Here is a 16,450-nt window from a genome sequence, read left to right on the forward strand (position 1 = left end):
CTCGATGTAGCAGGAGGCCTGAGTGAGACTAGAGAGTGAAGCAGACTCCTGGGTGTGACCCACACCCCACCCCACGCTGTGGGAATCCCCAGGCCTGCACTTGCAATCCAGGCTTGGATCCTTTCTTGCTCACTCGCTAGCTGAGGGACCCCATGGCAACACTGAACTTCACCAGCTTCTGCCTTCACCAGAGTAAAGGATCAATATTCTGCAGACCTCACAGAGCTCTGTGTGTACAACAGGAGATAGCTTATGTGGATACACCTGGCTGCTCAATAGACAATGATAGTAACTCAAAGGGCTTAGGAGAAGATGGGATTTAATTACTATCTTGGCCTACTAAAATCCTACCCTTTCTTCCAGGCCCAACTGTAAAAAGAAATAATATTATTTACCTTTGGTTGTGAACTTATTATGCACCAGGTACCTTGCTAAATAAGAGCTAAATAAACATAACATTTTATTTTGTCCTTGCATTAATCCTATAAAGTAAGGATTTATTATTCCCATTTTACAGATGAGAAAACTGAGGCTTAGTTTTATGACTTGCCTGAGAGGATGCAGCCAGCCCATATTCTTAACATTCATATTATAACAACCACTTAAATGCCCCCACCTACATGAAGACTTCTTGCCCAGTGGTCTCTCTGTTTCTAAATACTCATACTATTACACCTCTGATGTTATCTGTTCAATTTCCCTTGGTGTGCGTGTGTGTGTGTGTGTGTGTGTGTGTGTATTTGTGTGTTGCAAGTATCTGTTTCTTGAGGGCTGAGACCACATTTGCTCATCTCTCCCCAGGGTCAAGCTGGGTTCCTGGCACACTGTAGATATTCCACCTGTGTCTGCCAAGTAAATGAAGGACTGAGGGCTCCTGGGTTTCTTCTGCCAAGCTCCATCTCCGGGGAGGACAGATGAAGAAAAATGATCATTTGCATTTCCAGAGATATAAATTAACTCCAACAGAAAGCCTTTGGGATGTTTACCTAGGAGAGTGTGTGGGAGGACCTGGGTAGAACCAGGAAACTCACACAGGCACAGTGAGGGTGGGTGTGCAGATCACCCCAGAGGCAGGATTGGGGTGGTTTCAGGAGGCCCCTCCCGGCCTTAAGACTGACATGGTGCTGGATTTCTCTGTCTTTCCCGATTCACTCTCCACCCTGCTCTCTGTCCCCACAGGAGATCAGGGGAAGAGGAGATGCTGGGATATTTATTCCATGCGTTGGGCCAGGACGGGTAGCGGCTCTGTGGTTACTAGCCCCAGGACACTGCACTCTCCTGGGTAGTTTCCCTACACCCTGAACTTGCCTTTGTGGAGAGTTCCATAAAGTCCCTTTAACAGATCCTCTTCAAATTATCCTAATTTGAGTGTGCCCTCTGCTCCTGCAGGAACCCTGAATGATGGGGTGCAGTGCCCTTTTCTGTGCTCTTTGGGTCACTTCTTGAGGTCAGGGTCTATGTTTACTCATTTCTGTGTCTTCACACCTGGCACAGTGCTTGGGACACGGTTCTAATAGCTAACATTTATTGAGCACTTATTTTGTGCCAGGCATTGTTACCTGTATTAACTTAAATAATACTCACAACGATCCCATGATTATCATCCCCATTTTATAGATGAGGAAACTAAGACACAGAAAGGTTGTAACCTGCCTAAGGTCCCAGGTCTTGTCAGCATGGGCAGATCTGGGATTTGAACCCAGGCAGCATGACTCCTGAGCCAACCCTGATATTGGGCTGCCTTTCTGTTCGTTGTTTGGGAGGCGATGTCTATTGGCGTAGGGAACCAAAAGAACCTATTTCTTCGCTCACTCAGGGGCTCAGGTAGAATGGGCAGAAGGTGGACTATAGGTCACCATGGCAACCAGATCACCTAGTCACACAAACTGGTGAGCCCTTGGGGCCGAGGTTCCACAGCAGAGAGAAAGGCGGGGCTGGCATGGGACAATGTTTGAGGTACCAGATGCATTGGGAGGACCTGGAAGAATATCAGGTGGGTCAATCAGGTAGGAGATTCAGGGCATGAGAACTTCCCAAGGCAGGTGGGGCGAGCAGGAAAACTCTTACCCAAAACTCTAGTGTTTACCAGTTGGAGTAATGGTGGCCCTTCTTTTGCCAAACCTGCATCCATGTGGCCCAGACCAGTCTTTTGAGGCCCCCTTCCCATGTGTCTCCTGCCCCACAGCCCAGTTTTAGTCTTGTTTCTGATCCTCTCTTTAGGTCTGTGCCAACACACTCCTTCCCAAGGCCATCAGAGATCGGGGAGGAGGGAAGGACACCGTTTGCCTCCTTGGGCACCCACTGGCCAGGGCTGGGGTGCCTCCATTTCTCTAACTATAGCCTGAGAGCTTGGGTTTTCCCACCCTGGCCCCTAAGCTCCCCACTCCCTGGGAAGCCAGGGCAGAGCTGGACGGAGTGGGCAGGGTCACCTGTCTGTGGTTTGTTGTAGGCCCTGACTTTTCTGACCAGAAATGAAATCCTGTGGTGAGTAGAGGGGCCCCCTTTGCCTGTCCCTGAGCTGGAGTCTTGCCCTAGTAGAGCCGCACCCTAGTCCCTGAGTGTGGTCTCTACTCAGACCCACAGAGCCCTGGAGATGAGGCTGCACAGGGCAGGCAGAGATGGACCCCAAGCCCTAAGAGTCTGAGGCCATGATTCTCAGGCTAGACTGGAGTTGAGTGAAATGTTAGGCTTTAGGCTGCTATGAGATCCAAGGCACAGTTTCTTCACAGAATCACAGAGATGGACAGGGCCTCCTTGGGATAATGTGGGAAAGGAGGAAGGACTCAGTAAAGAGGTCTGAAGCCCATGTGGGCTGTTCACTGGCTGGGTAACCTTGATGTGCGACTGCATTTCTCTTCAGCAAGGTGTCCTCCCTCCCTTCTGTCCCCAAGCCTCTCTTGAGTGCCTGGTATGTGCAGACACTCTGACGGCACTGGAAGCAGTGGCCAATCCCTGTCCTCAGGCAGGTTTCTGTCCATTAGGGAAGGTTTCAGGGTAAAGACACCCATCACAATAACCCCTCCTGGGATTGCAGAGGGAGTAAAAGGCATAAGAGGTGCGTGAGTGCCCAGCCCAAGCCAGGAACTCAACAAAAACTTGTTAGATGGGTAACTGAGCTCACTAAGGCACGGGGTGAGGTGGGGTTGAAATAAGGAGACCACTTTTAGACCTTCAGCACTGGGATCCTCTCTCCTCATTGTCTCACCTTTGACTCACCCTCCTCAACCATGACGTCCAACCTGGAAGCCACACTTCCCTCTCAGGGTCTCATACAAGGCAATGACTTAGCCACAAGCATGAGACTCCCCAGGCACAAATAGGGACTGAGGGATGGCCAGATACAGGGAGCTACGGAGACCAGCGACAGTCTGGGGCTACATTTTTTTCCTTTTAAAATTAAAATTCACTCACTTTTTAAAAATATACAAAAATATGACAAAACTCCAAATGACTCATATTCTACTACCATATTGAGATTTTCTAAAATGTAACTCTTGAATAAAAATAAAATAGAATTTTGAAACGTAATATGTGAACATGGCTAGAAAATTCTAATAGCATGGATAGTTCTCAATGAAAAGCAAATGTTTCCCTCCGCTTTTCCAGGCCTTCTCCCCAAAGATAGCTTCTGTTCAGTCAGTTTCTCATTTAGCCTTCCAGAAGAATCTTTCATAGACAGACCTACATATATATAGCCTTCAAAAAATTTATCTCATTCATACTGTAGCATTTACCCATTTATAGTGTAGCATTCATACTGTTTTGGACTTTTTTTTTTAAGTTTTCATCTTGGCTAGTTTTTACTTAAAGCACATGAGATCTGCCTCATTCTTTTTTAATGGCTATGGAGCATTCCATCCTGTGGTAGAAGCATAATTCATTTTACCAAACTCCTGTAAAGTACACTTATGTTGTTTACGGTTTTCAGTTTAACAAATAGTGTTATATCAACCATTTATGTAGAAAAAGTTTATCCAACAGGTGAGAATAAATCCACAGGAGAAATTCCAAGCCATAGAAATGGAGACTTTCCAGTCTCCAGGCCGTGTCCTGGCCTTTAGCTCCTAGACCTTCTAGAACACCAGCAGGCCAGCAGGCAAAGTGGTTTTCAGACTTCCTTCCTGGAAGCCAAAGTCCTGGGTTCGAGGCTCAGCTCTGCTACTTCCTAGCTATGTGACTGTGGGTGAGTTTCTTACCTTCGCGGAGCCTCAGTTCCCACACTTATAGAAGGTGTGATATAAGAGGAATGGCCCCTAACCTCCCATGGTTGTTACTATGGGATGAGCACACATAGATGAGCAAATCCATGTCAGGAGTTAGAGCAGTGCCTGGCACAGGGGTCAGTGCTGAGTATGTGGTAGCTGCTATTTTCATGGTATTATCATCTCCGTTTTGCAAATGAGGAAAATGGCTCAGAGAAATTTTGGTGATTTGCCCAAGGCACACAACTTGGAGGCCCAAGATAATGGGACAAAAAGCCACACTTTCAGGCTAAAGATAGGGCTATTTATACAATATCTGCAGCCCGTACCACCGGCCTATTTATCCCAAGCCCAGGCTGGGACTAGAGGAGGGGAAGTCAAGGCCTGCACTGGACCTGGTTCTCGGTCCTGTTTCTGCCATAGAAACATGGAAGCTTGTAGAACCGACAGGTGAGTAGGCCCTACCCTGGCCTTGAATGAAAATGTCTAGGGCTGGACTCAGATCCTTTCCCATGCTCCCCACATGATTCTAATATGGGACCCAGTTGAAAACTGCTAAATTCGAGGGCCTCAGAGGCCAGGGGTGGACAGGATGCCAGAGAGAGGTACAGAAATAGCCCCAGAAAGCCTGAACAGGAGGGAGTGGGGGGAGTACCTGGACTCATCTTACAGAGGGGAAGCTGAGGCCTGACAGGGAACATGGCAGGTCCAACGCCCCACCAAGTGTGAGCAGCAGAGCTGCAGACCACCCCTCCCTGTGTCGAGCTAGGTGTAGAAGGGAGACACAGCCTTGGCTGAATGACTTCTGGCAAGGCTGAGCGTGTGAGCTTTTCAAATGGCTTTGACTTTGAGTCCATTAGTGATTAATTCAGGGCTCCACTTAGAGCCAGCTGGTCCATATTTGGAGGAGGAGAACATTTTGTGGCAGCTGAGACGCAGCCACTGATTCATCTGCGGACAGCCCACCCACTCGGAGGCCTGGAAAGGCATGAAGTCTGGGCAGGGCCCTCCCCACAGCACCCCCTCCCCCAGAAAGCTCTCCAGGGGGGTGGGGTTGCAAGTCTCTCACCTGGGTGGAAGCGAACACTTTAGGGATGGGGGGCACAGCCCGAAGAACCTGGTTTAGGGTTCAGACCCCACTCCATTTCTTCCAAGCTATCTGACCTTGGGCACAACCCTTAAGCTCTCTGAGACTAATGTTTAGAAATTACCCATCTATAGAAATTATCACCCCTATGCCTCTCCCAGGGGCTGATGGGAAGATTCAATGAAACAATATGCTTTAATGCACCTAGCACATGGAGCTTGGTAAATGAGAAAAGAGGGTGGCAGCGACAGGAGGGGTTCTTCTTTTTACCTCAGCTGTCCTGACACCTCCCTTCTCTGGGCTCCTGGGGAAAGAGCTGGGGTGTCTGCAGCTCTGGCTTTCACACTTACCACTCTGTGACCTTAGGCATGTTACTTTACCTCCTTGAGCCTCAGTTTCCTTGTCTGTAAACTAGAGAGTTAGTGGTCCTGTCCTTGCAGGATTGTCATGCATGTTACATGAAAAATGTCCTTGACAGTTGGCAACATGCAGCAACACTCCCAGTGGGGGATCTAGGGGGCAGACAGAGGGAGCAGTCCGCCCAACCAACCATATAGCCTCAGGGAATTCTTAAAAATTAATAAAAACTACTGAAGTTTATTCTGCTTTTTATTATCACCTCCCACCAGCGATTCTAACAAAGACAGTGATAAAACACTCCCTTTGTCTGGGACATGTGGCTCCCACTGCCCCTTCGCCTTTCAGGCTACTGGACACTCCTGCAATGATGGTGTGGGGACAGAGCAGTTTCCAGGCTCTTGCCCTCAGGTGGAAAGGTGTTGGCTCGGGTAGTAGATGGCCATCAGCTGTACCCAGTTAGCCGTTGGCCACTGATCTAACTGCCGTGGCTGAGCTAGCAAGCGCGGACTGCAGTTAGCAAGGGATTGGTTGGTTGGCTGGAAGAGAAGCGGATGGCAGATTGTGGCTGGCAAGTGCGTTAGCAAGTGGATTTTGGATCGCGGATCATGATGATCCTACTTCCGGTGTCTTGCCCGGACACCAGCGAGACTGGGGTGCAGGAAGACCCCTTGTTGGGGTACTGGCGGATGTTTGCTTTTGTGTCTTGATCAGCCGCCATCGAGAATATAGTGGTGTGAACCCCCTATCTATGGCTCCATTGTTGTTCCTTTTTGGCCTCGCCATATCCTGCGTTCTTGTGTGGGGAGCGGGACCAGAGTCCCTGCATTACCGATGGCCTTCCTCTCCTCCTTGCTATCCTTCAGTTCCCCCCAATATTTTCCTGGAGAATGTCTCCCGCTACCCATTCCTCACCCTGCCTCTCAGTTCCCTCCCAAGCTTGTCAGAGTAGTCTCTGACAAGAGTAGTTCAGGGCCCCTTACAAGGCTGGTGGAGTCTGCTCTCCATGAACGCAGGAGGAGACTGGAGGATGAGGGCTCGTCCTCTCTTGTCCTGGGGCAGAGTTCCCTCCTGCCCTCTTCTTCTCAGCAGTCACCCAGCATTTCACCCTCTGCCTGTCACTCACAAGCAAAATTCCCTGGACCAGGTGGGGGCCTGCAGGCAGAGACATGGATTCCAGGATCGGTTAGGAGAACTGCTAGTCCCCCAGTCTGTTACCAGCTTGCTGGGCCTAGGGCAGCCATGTGGTTTGCTGGCTGCAGGCTGCTGGGTTCTAATCCTGACTTGGCCACACCCACTGAGTGGCCTCTTTCCTGGGGGCTAAAGGTGGGCCTGGGCAGATGGCCTGGGGCCGCAGGCTGGCTTCCCCAAACAAGTCCCTACTGGTTTCTCCATCTGTAAATGAAGGACTGGACTGAGTGATGACAGAAGTCTCTTCCAGCTCTGACTTCCTATGAATGACATTTCTAGAGTGTGTTCCAGGCTACAGAGCACATTCACACACGTTTCCTCACACTTGGCTCATCTTTCCCCGCCCTCCCTTCCCCCCCCCCACACACAATATGCTGGGCACCACAGAACCTCAGGGATGTTTCTAAGAAGGTGGAAAGGTTTACCACTGCCTTTTCTGTGTCAGTCAATCCTGAGTTCCCTTCCTCCAAAGAGAGCCCAGCAGGGCAAGGGGCTTGCTCATCTCTACCCCCCAGCCCAGCACTCCTCTCTTCTCAGCATCCATGACACCTTCCTGAAGCTCTGCCCTCCTGGAAAGTACTACAAGGAGGCGACACTGACCATGGACCAGGTCAGCTCCCTGCCAGCCCTGAGGGTGAGTCCAGGGGGGTGGGGTGGGGTGGGAGTGGTGTCACTGGCATCTGCTGAGGGGTTGAAAGTCCTGGTCTCAGTTTTCTCACCTGTGAAGTGGGTGGAGAGATGGGGATGGCTGGAGTTTCCATGTGCTCCCTAAGGCTCCTCGCACTCCAACAGGCTGTGCGTGCCTGAGTTGTCAGCGCCCACCGCCCCCACTCCCAATCTTTTAGGGACCATCCTTGAGCCTTTGTCTCTGTCGAGACAAAGCCCTGCCCTTCCCCCTGGAAGCCTGGAAGAGCCCAGAGGTGCACAACAAAAGGGCTTCCTAATCAATTCTGAGATTTTAATTAAAATTTGTTCAATGCATAGAGAGGCAATGTCAGGTTAACAAATCATGGTGGTGTCAGGCTTCCTGAATTTTCATTTGGATCTCAGCAGAAAAATGAATGCTTTGAATTTGTCATGCAATAGAACCCATCTTCATTTCTGTCTGGAACAAGATGCACTCTGAGAGCTGTGGGCACCTCTTGGGAGAGGGCCAGGGACCTGGGTGCGGGAGGCATCCTGAGGAAGAGATCACATGGGTGCAGGGGGCACACATTCAAGGAGGGCTCCAAAGTGACAGGTCTTGTTCTAAGGTGGAGACAGAGAAAGAACACAGAGCTGGGGCTTGAGACAGAGGCAGGAATGGAGAAGTCAAAGGCACGAGAAGGGGACTGGAGGGGACGTGAGATGGCTGGGGCTTTGGAAAGGAAAGGAGCAGAGTCCTCAAAAAGGTGAAATAATTGGAGAATGTACCTGTACCAGGTACAAAACCTGTCCTGGTAGCTCCTACTCACATACGTACCCCTCCACACCCACATGTGCATATGTCCACACCCTCTCACATGCACATGTACTCAAACACACCTACACGTGGTGGCCGCGACTTCTCTCAGACCTCGACTATCCACTCAGGGACCCAAGGGGCAGCCCAAACACAGAGGCAAGGCCGAATGGGTGGGGGATGACTGTTGTCCCTGATCAGTCCCAGAATATCTGAATGTTAAGCTGGGAAAGAAATTTGGAGATTACCCAGTCTAATCCCTGTCAAAGAAAGGCTCTCCACCCTGGTTTTACCCGTCGGAAAACTGAGGCCCTGAAAAGGAAATGTGTTGTCCAGGGCCACCTGATGGCAGAACAGGAACCATCAGTCAAGACTCTGACACCCAGGCTGGGCCCTGGACTTCTTAGCTCAGTGTTTACCGTGTGCCTGGGTCTGCAAGGTGCCCTGGGGAGCGACCTGGAGGGCTGGCACGGAGGGTGTCAGCTAATCTGTGGCGCCAGCACTCTGCATGGACCCAGCACACCCTAGTGGGGCCTGGGGGCTCTGTTCTGAGCCCAGAGGACAGACACTAGACTAGGATCCGAGGTCTGGATCTGACCCAACTCATCACACCCATGTTTAACATTTCCCCTTTAAGCCTTAGTCCCTTGTCTGTGAAACAGTATGTATACTCTGTGCTGTGTGTAACAGACCATGTAGGGGTAAGCCATGGTCCTCAGCACCCACCGTTTATCTTCTCATCCACTCCTCTCTTCCATCTCAGGGGTGAGAGCGAGGGGTGGGTTGGCGAAGGGTGCAGCAAGGCTTGAGAAGAATGGAGGAGGGGCAAATGGGCTGGAGCACACTGGCAAGGACCCCAGGTGATCTGGAGTCTGCGTGGCTTTGGGCTCAACTTTGGGCAGCCAGGCTAGGTGTTCATGCAGCGGGAAGGTCAGGCTGCTGTGAAAGCACAGTGATGGACAGCTGTGGAGGGTGTGTCTCCCCGCAGACCACACCCACAGGGCCGGGCTAGGGTCTGGGCCATCTCTGGAGCACCAGACACCCAAGAACTTTTTCTTTGGACAGTAGCTGCGAACTGAGACGGGGTCTTGGGATGAGATTACCTTAATTTTACTTTTCGTATTTCATCTTTCAAAATGGTCATTATTTTATTCGCTCATAGAAATAAAAACCAGGTCAATATAAAAAAAATAAATAGAACTGGAAAACACAGAAAAGCAAAAATACAATAAAATCATCAGGTAACCCACCTCGAGGGATGACGACCATCATGACCATTTTGCCTTATTTCCTTTCATACTTTTTTCTATGCAGATATGTGTTTATTGGGATCCCATTGACTTCTTTGTATGTTGTTTTTCCTTTCACTTTGGTTCCTTTGTTGCTTTTCCAACTGCTTCTGAACAACCAGAGCCATCTCATGAATTGAGGACGGTGAGCCATTGCCACATCTAGAGAACTAGGGTACAGGGTACTGGGACCGGAGCAGAAGAGCTGGATTTGAACTAACTGGCTAGCCATGCGATCTTAGGCAGGTCACTTCACCAGAGGAATGACTGGGGGTCACAGGAAGCAAACAGATCCCAACCAAAGAAGACTGGGTCGGAGGGATGTAGGCGTGGAACCTGTTTGCCTTGAAAGAGGGCAGGCCTGGCACAGGCACAGGCTTGGGTCCAAGGACCAAGATTTCTCACCAAGCCAAGGAAGTATTTTCTATTCATCAGAACTGTGCACAGAGAGAATGATCTCCCGGTCACTGAAGGGCACGAAGTGGGGCTGGCCAACCATTTAACTGAGATATCCCATCACATTTTGGTACCAAAAGGAGACTGGACTCTGCGTGTTGGTGCCCTCCCTACCCTCTGAGTTTGTGATTCTGGCCCTGAGTCTTAGTCTCTTTTTTGTCATCCACCATCGTACGTCCCAGATTTTGGACATTCATAGTCATAAAATTTCAAAACAGAAATTCTTTTTTTGAGGAAGGACTAGCTAGAGATGCCAACTTTCCAATTTTGCCAAGTAAGGACATTAAAAAATATGTCAACCACAATCACCGTCATTTAATTTTTAAAAAACGTTCATTTTAGAACAAAATGTGAGAAAGCTCTAACCCCAGAAGCAAGAACCATTCTTTCCATACACATCCCTTTCTGTCCTTATTTTTTCCCCTTTGTTACTGGTTGTCAAGAATGTTGTCACTGATTATCACTGGTCCTCAGTGATAACTTTTAGGGATTTAGATCTAGGAGTAAAGCTTCCTTCCGTGTCTTTCCAATCCTGGATGAAGCAATAAAAACTTGCTTCCCAAAATGAGCAAGGAGAGGCTTGCTGGGGGGTGAGAGCCTGAGTATCCCTGTGTCCTCTGCAGCCCCAAGGACGGGAGCTTGGGTGACTCACACTGCCCAGAACACATCTCTGGAAAAGGCTTTGAGAATGGGGCCCCAGGGAGCTCCGGGCATGGCTGTAACTTGGCTCAGGGTCTTGAGTGGTCTGGGAAGCAAGTCCTGTTTTTTTTAACTTGGGTTCACTCGTGGAAAGAGTAGGTTTTTTAGTATTGTGGAGAGTCTGCCTATCCCCAGAGAGCAAGGCGAGAGTGTGGCCCGGGCACCAGAGAATAGTGGGGAAAGCCTGCTGACAAGACTGCCCTACCTTTTCCACTCAGAAGCCTGCTGTTTTCTTTTTGTCTGCTGCTCTGTTTGGTGTATTTAAAAGGAAATTAGCTCAGTGTTTCTGTTCTTGTAAATAACAATCTTGCTTTCTGTAAACACAGATGAGTAGCCGCTTGGTGTGACCCGGGTTTCAAATTTCTGGGCCCAGGACTGTGGGTGGCTTGGGGTCTCAAAGCAGATTTGATGGAAACTTGCACACCAAATGAGGCCACTTCGCTCCGCTGGTCTCTTCCTCCTCCCTGCTGGTGCTGGTGGTCTATGCACAGCCCAGCCCCGACTGCATTGTATCACAGCATCAATTCTGTAAAAGTGTGGAGAGGTTTGGAAACCTGCCTGAGGTGTCAGGAGGCTCCCCAGGTGTGGCTCCTAAGGTTGCAGCTCCATCTCCGTTTCCATCTCTGCCCCGTTTTTTCTGAGCCTTCCTGAAGCCTGCTTGTAGTCTAGACCTATCTGCTTAGAATGGCTGGCAAAAACTCACTCCCAAAACTTTCAGCAACAAGAAGTCCTCGTATTTCTTCAGCCTCTCAGGAAATTACCAAAGTAGGAGGGGCAGGGATGGGAGAATATGTTTTAATATTTATTTATTTATTTCAGTTTTTAAGTCAAAATTATTCATGCATGCCAAGAGTCAAGGTGCTCTGTGAGGGTTACCCTCATTTTCCTTCTCCGAAGGCAACCATTTTCAGCTCTTAGCTGATTCTTGCCACTTGCCTCCATATATCTAAAGAGCACACTTGTATTGCCCCTTGTTGGTACCTCAGCCTTGGACTTCCCCCTAGAGAAGAAGTTTAACCTCGCCTTCCCCTCTACCTATCCTATACCTCACTCCCTCCCCCTGCCCTGCCAATATAGTTATATAATAATTTGGGTTAGATCAATATTCATTGTTATTATGACTGCATAAGATATTCAGATCTAAGCCATGAAATAGACTATGATTATTTTCCCCTTTCTGCACATTTATTGTTGTTTTTCCTAGTATCATCATTGTTTTTGCTTAGTTTTCTACATTATTAAGTTGACACCAAACCTCTGCCAACTCTCTAAATTGTCTCTAAAGGCATAAAGAAGTGAGATGTTTTCTTTACATTACATTTTCTTGGCAAGTGTTTTCTTGGACACTTCCTACCAGCTCTAATCAGGACCAGGCTGCCCTGTGAGCCTGGTAGGTGTTATTGTGGGATCTCCTTTCACAATCATCCAGATTCTTTTCACCTCTCGCTTGGATCTGCCATTTCCCCGACTTCCTTTCTCTCTGTTTACTCCCTTGTTTTGGTGGAGCTCATCCTCTAGTAGCTTCCTGATAAAGGGTGCATGGAGGTAAATGTTTTAACACCTCACATATCTGAAAATGTCTTTATTCTCCCCTCACACTCGAGAGTTTAGATGAAATCTAATTATAAGTTGGATATCAATTTTCTTCAGAATTTAGAAAGCATCACTCTACTGCATGTTAGCTTTTGCTGTTGTTATTGAGAAGTCCAAAGCCTTTCTGTTTCCTGATCTTTTTTTTTTCTTTCTGGAAACTTATAGGCTCTTCTCTTTGACCCCAGTATTCTGAAATTTCCAATGATGTGAGTTGGAACGAGTCCTTTTCTCTGTGTACTGGGCAAACAGAAGACTCATTCAGTGGAAACTATTCAGTTCAAGGACATTTCAATGAATTATTTCTTTGATAATTTCTCCCCTCTGTTTTGCTTTGTTCTTGCTTTCTGGAACTCTAATATCCTGATGTATAACTTGGGTTGGTTCTTTACTTTTCTTTTTTGATGTTCAGTATTATTTTATATTAATTTCAGGTGTACATCATAGTGATTAGACGTTTATATAATTTAAGAAATGATCCCCCTGACTAGTCTAGTACCCACCTGGCACTGTAAATAGTTATTACCATATTATTGACTATATTCCCCAGGCTTTACTTTAGATCCCCATGATTATTTTGTAACTATCAGTTTGTGCTTCTTACTCCCTTCACCTTTTACACCCTGTCCCCAACCCCCTCCCATCTATCAACCTGACAAATCTAGTACCCACCTGACACCATACATAATTATTACAATATTATTGACTATATTCCTTATGAAATACACTACATCCCCATGACTATTGTGTAACAACTGATTTGTACTCCTTAATCCCGTCACCTTTTTCACTCATTCCCAACCCCCTCCCATCTGACAACCATCAAAATGTTCTCTGTATCTATAAATTTGTTTCTGTTTTGTTTGTTTATTTCATTCTTTAAGTTCCACATATAACTGAAATCTCATTACATCTGTCTTTCTCTGTCTGACACTCCACTCAGCACAAGTCCCTCCAGGTCCATCCATGCCACCACAGATGGCAAGAACCCATTCCCTTCCATGGCTGAGCAATATTCCATTATGTATTTGTACCACCACTCTATCCATTTATCCATCGATGGACACCCAGGCTGCCTCCACATCTTGTCCATTGTAAACAGTGCTGCAATGAACATATGGTTGCATGCATTCCCTCAAAGTAGCATTTGGTAAATACCCTGAAGTGGGATTACTGGATCCTTCTTTGTCCCTGTTACAGCCTTTGTTTTAAAGTCTGTGTTGTCTGGTATAAGTATTGTTACCCTAACTTTTTTTTTTATTTCCATTTTTATGAAATCTCTTTTTCCATCCCTTTACTTTCTCTCTGTGTCTTTCAATCCGAAGTGAGTCTCTTGTCGGCAGCATATGTAAGGTTCTTGTTTTCTTATCCATTAAGCCCTCCTATGTCTTTTGATTGGAGCATTTAATCTACTTACACTGAAAGTAATTGTTGATAGATACGTAGCTATTGCCATTTTATTATTCATAATTTTGATTTTTTTTCCACCTTAAAGAAGTCCCTCTAACATTCCTTGTAATATGGATTTGGTGGTGATGAACTCCTTTAGCTTTTCCTCTCAGTAAAGCTCCTTATCTGTCCTTGGAGTCTCAATGATAGCTTTGCTGAGTAGACTAATCTTGGATGTAGCTCCTTGCTTTTCATCACGTTGAATATTTTGTGCCAGTCCCTTCTGGCCTGCAAAGTTTCTGTTGAGAAATCAGCTGACAATCTTATAGGAGCTTATAAGTTACTAGTTGTATTTCTCTTGCTGCTTCTAGTATTCTCTCTTTATCTTTAACCTTTGCCATTCTAATTGTAATGTGTTTTGGTGTGGGCCTGTTTGGGTTCATCTTATTTAGGACTCTCTGCACTTCCTGGACTTGTATGTCGATTTCCTTCACCCGGTTAGGAAAGTTTTCAGTTATTATTTCTTCAAATAGGTTCTCAATCCCTTGCTTTGTCTTTTCTCCTTCTGGGTCCCCCATAATGTGAATGTTGTTATGTTTGATGTCGTTTCAGTGGTCTCTTAAACTACCTTCATTTTTTTAATTCTTTTTTCTTTTTGCTGTTCCAATTGAGTGTTTTCTGCTTGTGTTCCAAGTCACTAATTCAAGCCTCTGCTTCCTCTAGTCTGCTGGTGATTCCTTCTAGTGCATTCTTCATTTCAGTTATTATAGTCCTCATTTCTGACTGGTTCTTTTTTTATAGTTTTTTTATGCGTGTCCTTTTTTTATGCTTGCTATCTCTTTGCTGAAATTCTCACTAAATTCCTTGAGCATCCTTATAATCGTTGTTTCCAACTCTGTATCTGGTAGGTTGCTTGTCTCCATTTCATTTAGTTCTTTTTCTAGATTTTTCTCCTGTTCTTTTATATGTGATGTATTTCTTTGTTTCCTCATTTTGGCTGCCTCTCTGTTTGTTTCTATGTGTTAGGTAGATCTGCTACATCCCCAGTCTTGGCCAGGTGGTGTCTACCTTATGTAGTAGGTGTCCTGTGAGACCCAGTGGCACAGTCTCCCTGGTCACCTGCCCTGGATGCTCCAGGAGTCCCCCTTGTGAGGGTTGTTTGTGCCCTCCTATTATCGTTGAGGTTTGGTTGCTATTGGCATGTCAGTAGGTGGGATTGGCCTTCAGGCTGATTGGCTGTGGGGTTTAGCCATGTCCACAGCTTATAGGGTAATGTGTGGGGGACTTACCCCCCTGAGTGAGATTTGCTCTAGTAGGCTCTGGTGCCTTTGGGTGTGCCACTTGTGGGGCTAATTAGGCTGAAGCCAACCTCTAAGTATGCTGCTTCTGGGGCCTCTTATGAGGGGCTCCAGTACAGGCCCAGCTCACACACTGCCTGTGACTGGCCGGGGACTACCTGATAAGAGCTACAAAGTTATCTGCAGTTGTTTGCCACCTGGGCTAACCCTGGAGGTATGTGAGAGAGGCCATACTGCAAACCGAGGACATCTGCCATCAGTCCTGGGCCTGGGGTAGCTCTGCAAAATTCTAGGACACCCTGGGGCCTGCTGCTACCTGCAAGCTCCCTTAAGGTTCAGCCACTGATAAAGCCTCATGTGGTACGCAAGTTGGGTGAGGCAGAGTCTCAGGGAGCCACTAGAGTCAAAAGAGCTGTGGTCACCAGCTTAATGTAAATTCTGGTTTGGTGCCAGTGCTGAGCCTGAAGCTACTTAACAAAAGTCTCAGAGCACACCGAGTCCAGCCACTGTCTTCCCGGGGTTTGTAGGACTCTGATAGTTTTCCAAGAAAGAGTGCAATTCAGGCTGGTGGGAGTAGGTGCTCTTGGAGAAAGTACCTCTGGTATTAGGGGAGTTGGGTGGGGTGGGGTCCCAGTGAATCAGCAGGGCAGAACTGTAGAGCTCACCAGCCCAATCAGATTCAGCAGCCACACAACTCAGTCTGCACTCCCCTATGTCTCTGACACCCCCTGAGTTACTGTCCCTTCGCCAGAGCCCAAGGTGAGTGCCTGGGAGTGAGAGAGTCTGTGTGTGGGTCCTTTAAGAGGATGCCTGGGTTTCCCATAATCTTTCATCCCACCCAGATGATCAGAATCCCCACTGTTTTTCACAGCCAGATGTTGTGGGACCTCCTCTTCCCAGCACTAGTATTCTGGGCTGGGGAGGTAGGTGTGGGGCTGGGGTCCCTCGCTTCTCTGGGTGGAACCTCTGTGGCCGAGATATCCTACCCAGTTCTCAACTGCCACATGGAAGTTTGGAGTTAGCCAGTTCTGCTTATCCAACACTCCTTCCAGTTTTGACATGGCTTCTTTTTTTATATCCTTATAAAACTTCTGTTCAGTCAGACTTCAGATGGTTCTTCAGGTTGATTGTTCTATAATTTAGTTGTAATTTTAATTTGTTCACAGAAGGAAGCCGGCAGAGTATTTATCTACTCTGCCATCTTGGATCTCCCTCCTGGTCCTTTACTTTTCATTTCTTCTCTCCTACTTTTCATGTTCATATCTTTGCTCTTCTTCCCGGGAGATTTCCTCAACTTTAACTTCAACTCTAATTTAGTTTTTCACTTTTGCCATTATGGTTTTGATTCCCAAGAGCTCATTTTCATTCTCTGTCTCTCCCCCCCGCACCCCCTCGCCCCCCTTATAGTATCCTCTCCTTTTTCCTGGATGCAATGTCTTCTCTGGTCTTTT

The 16,450-nt window shown here is 47.4% G+C and overlaps 1 protein-coding gene across 1 annotated transcript in view; it reads left to right on the top strand.

Moving 5' to 3' along the window:
• Nucleotides 1-1,939: 1,939 nt before the first annotated feature.
• The window catches only part of CIB4 (calcium and integrin binding family member 4), a gene marked incomplete at its 5' end in the record, with an annotated part of 51,066 nt that continues 36,555 nt past the window's right edge, over nt 1,940-16,450 (top strand). The window contains 3 exons of the mRNA XM_081068579.1: nt 1,940-1,993; nt 2,450-2,484; nt 7,375-7,471. Coding sequence (XP_080924705.1) covers nt 1,940-1,993; nt 2,450-2,484; nt 7,375-7,471 — 186 coding nt within the window. The remainder of the gene's footprint in view (nt 1,994-2,449; nt 2,485-7,374; nt 7,472-16,450) is intronic.

The sequence above is a fragment of the Rhinolophus hipposideros genome, assembly GCF_964194185.1.
Source record: "Rhinolophus hipposideros genome assembly, chromosome: 12".
NCBI lineage: Eukaryota > Metazoa > Chordata > Mammalia > Chiroptera > Rhinolophidae > Rhinolophus > Rhinolophus hipposideros.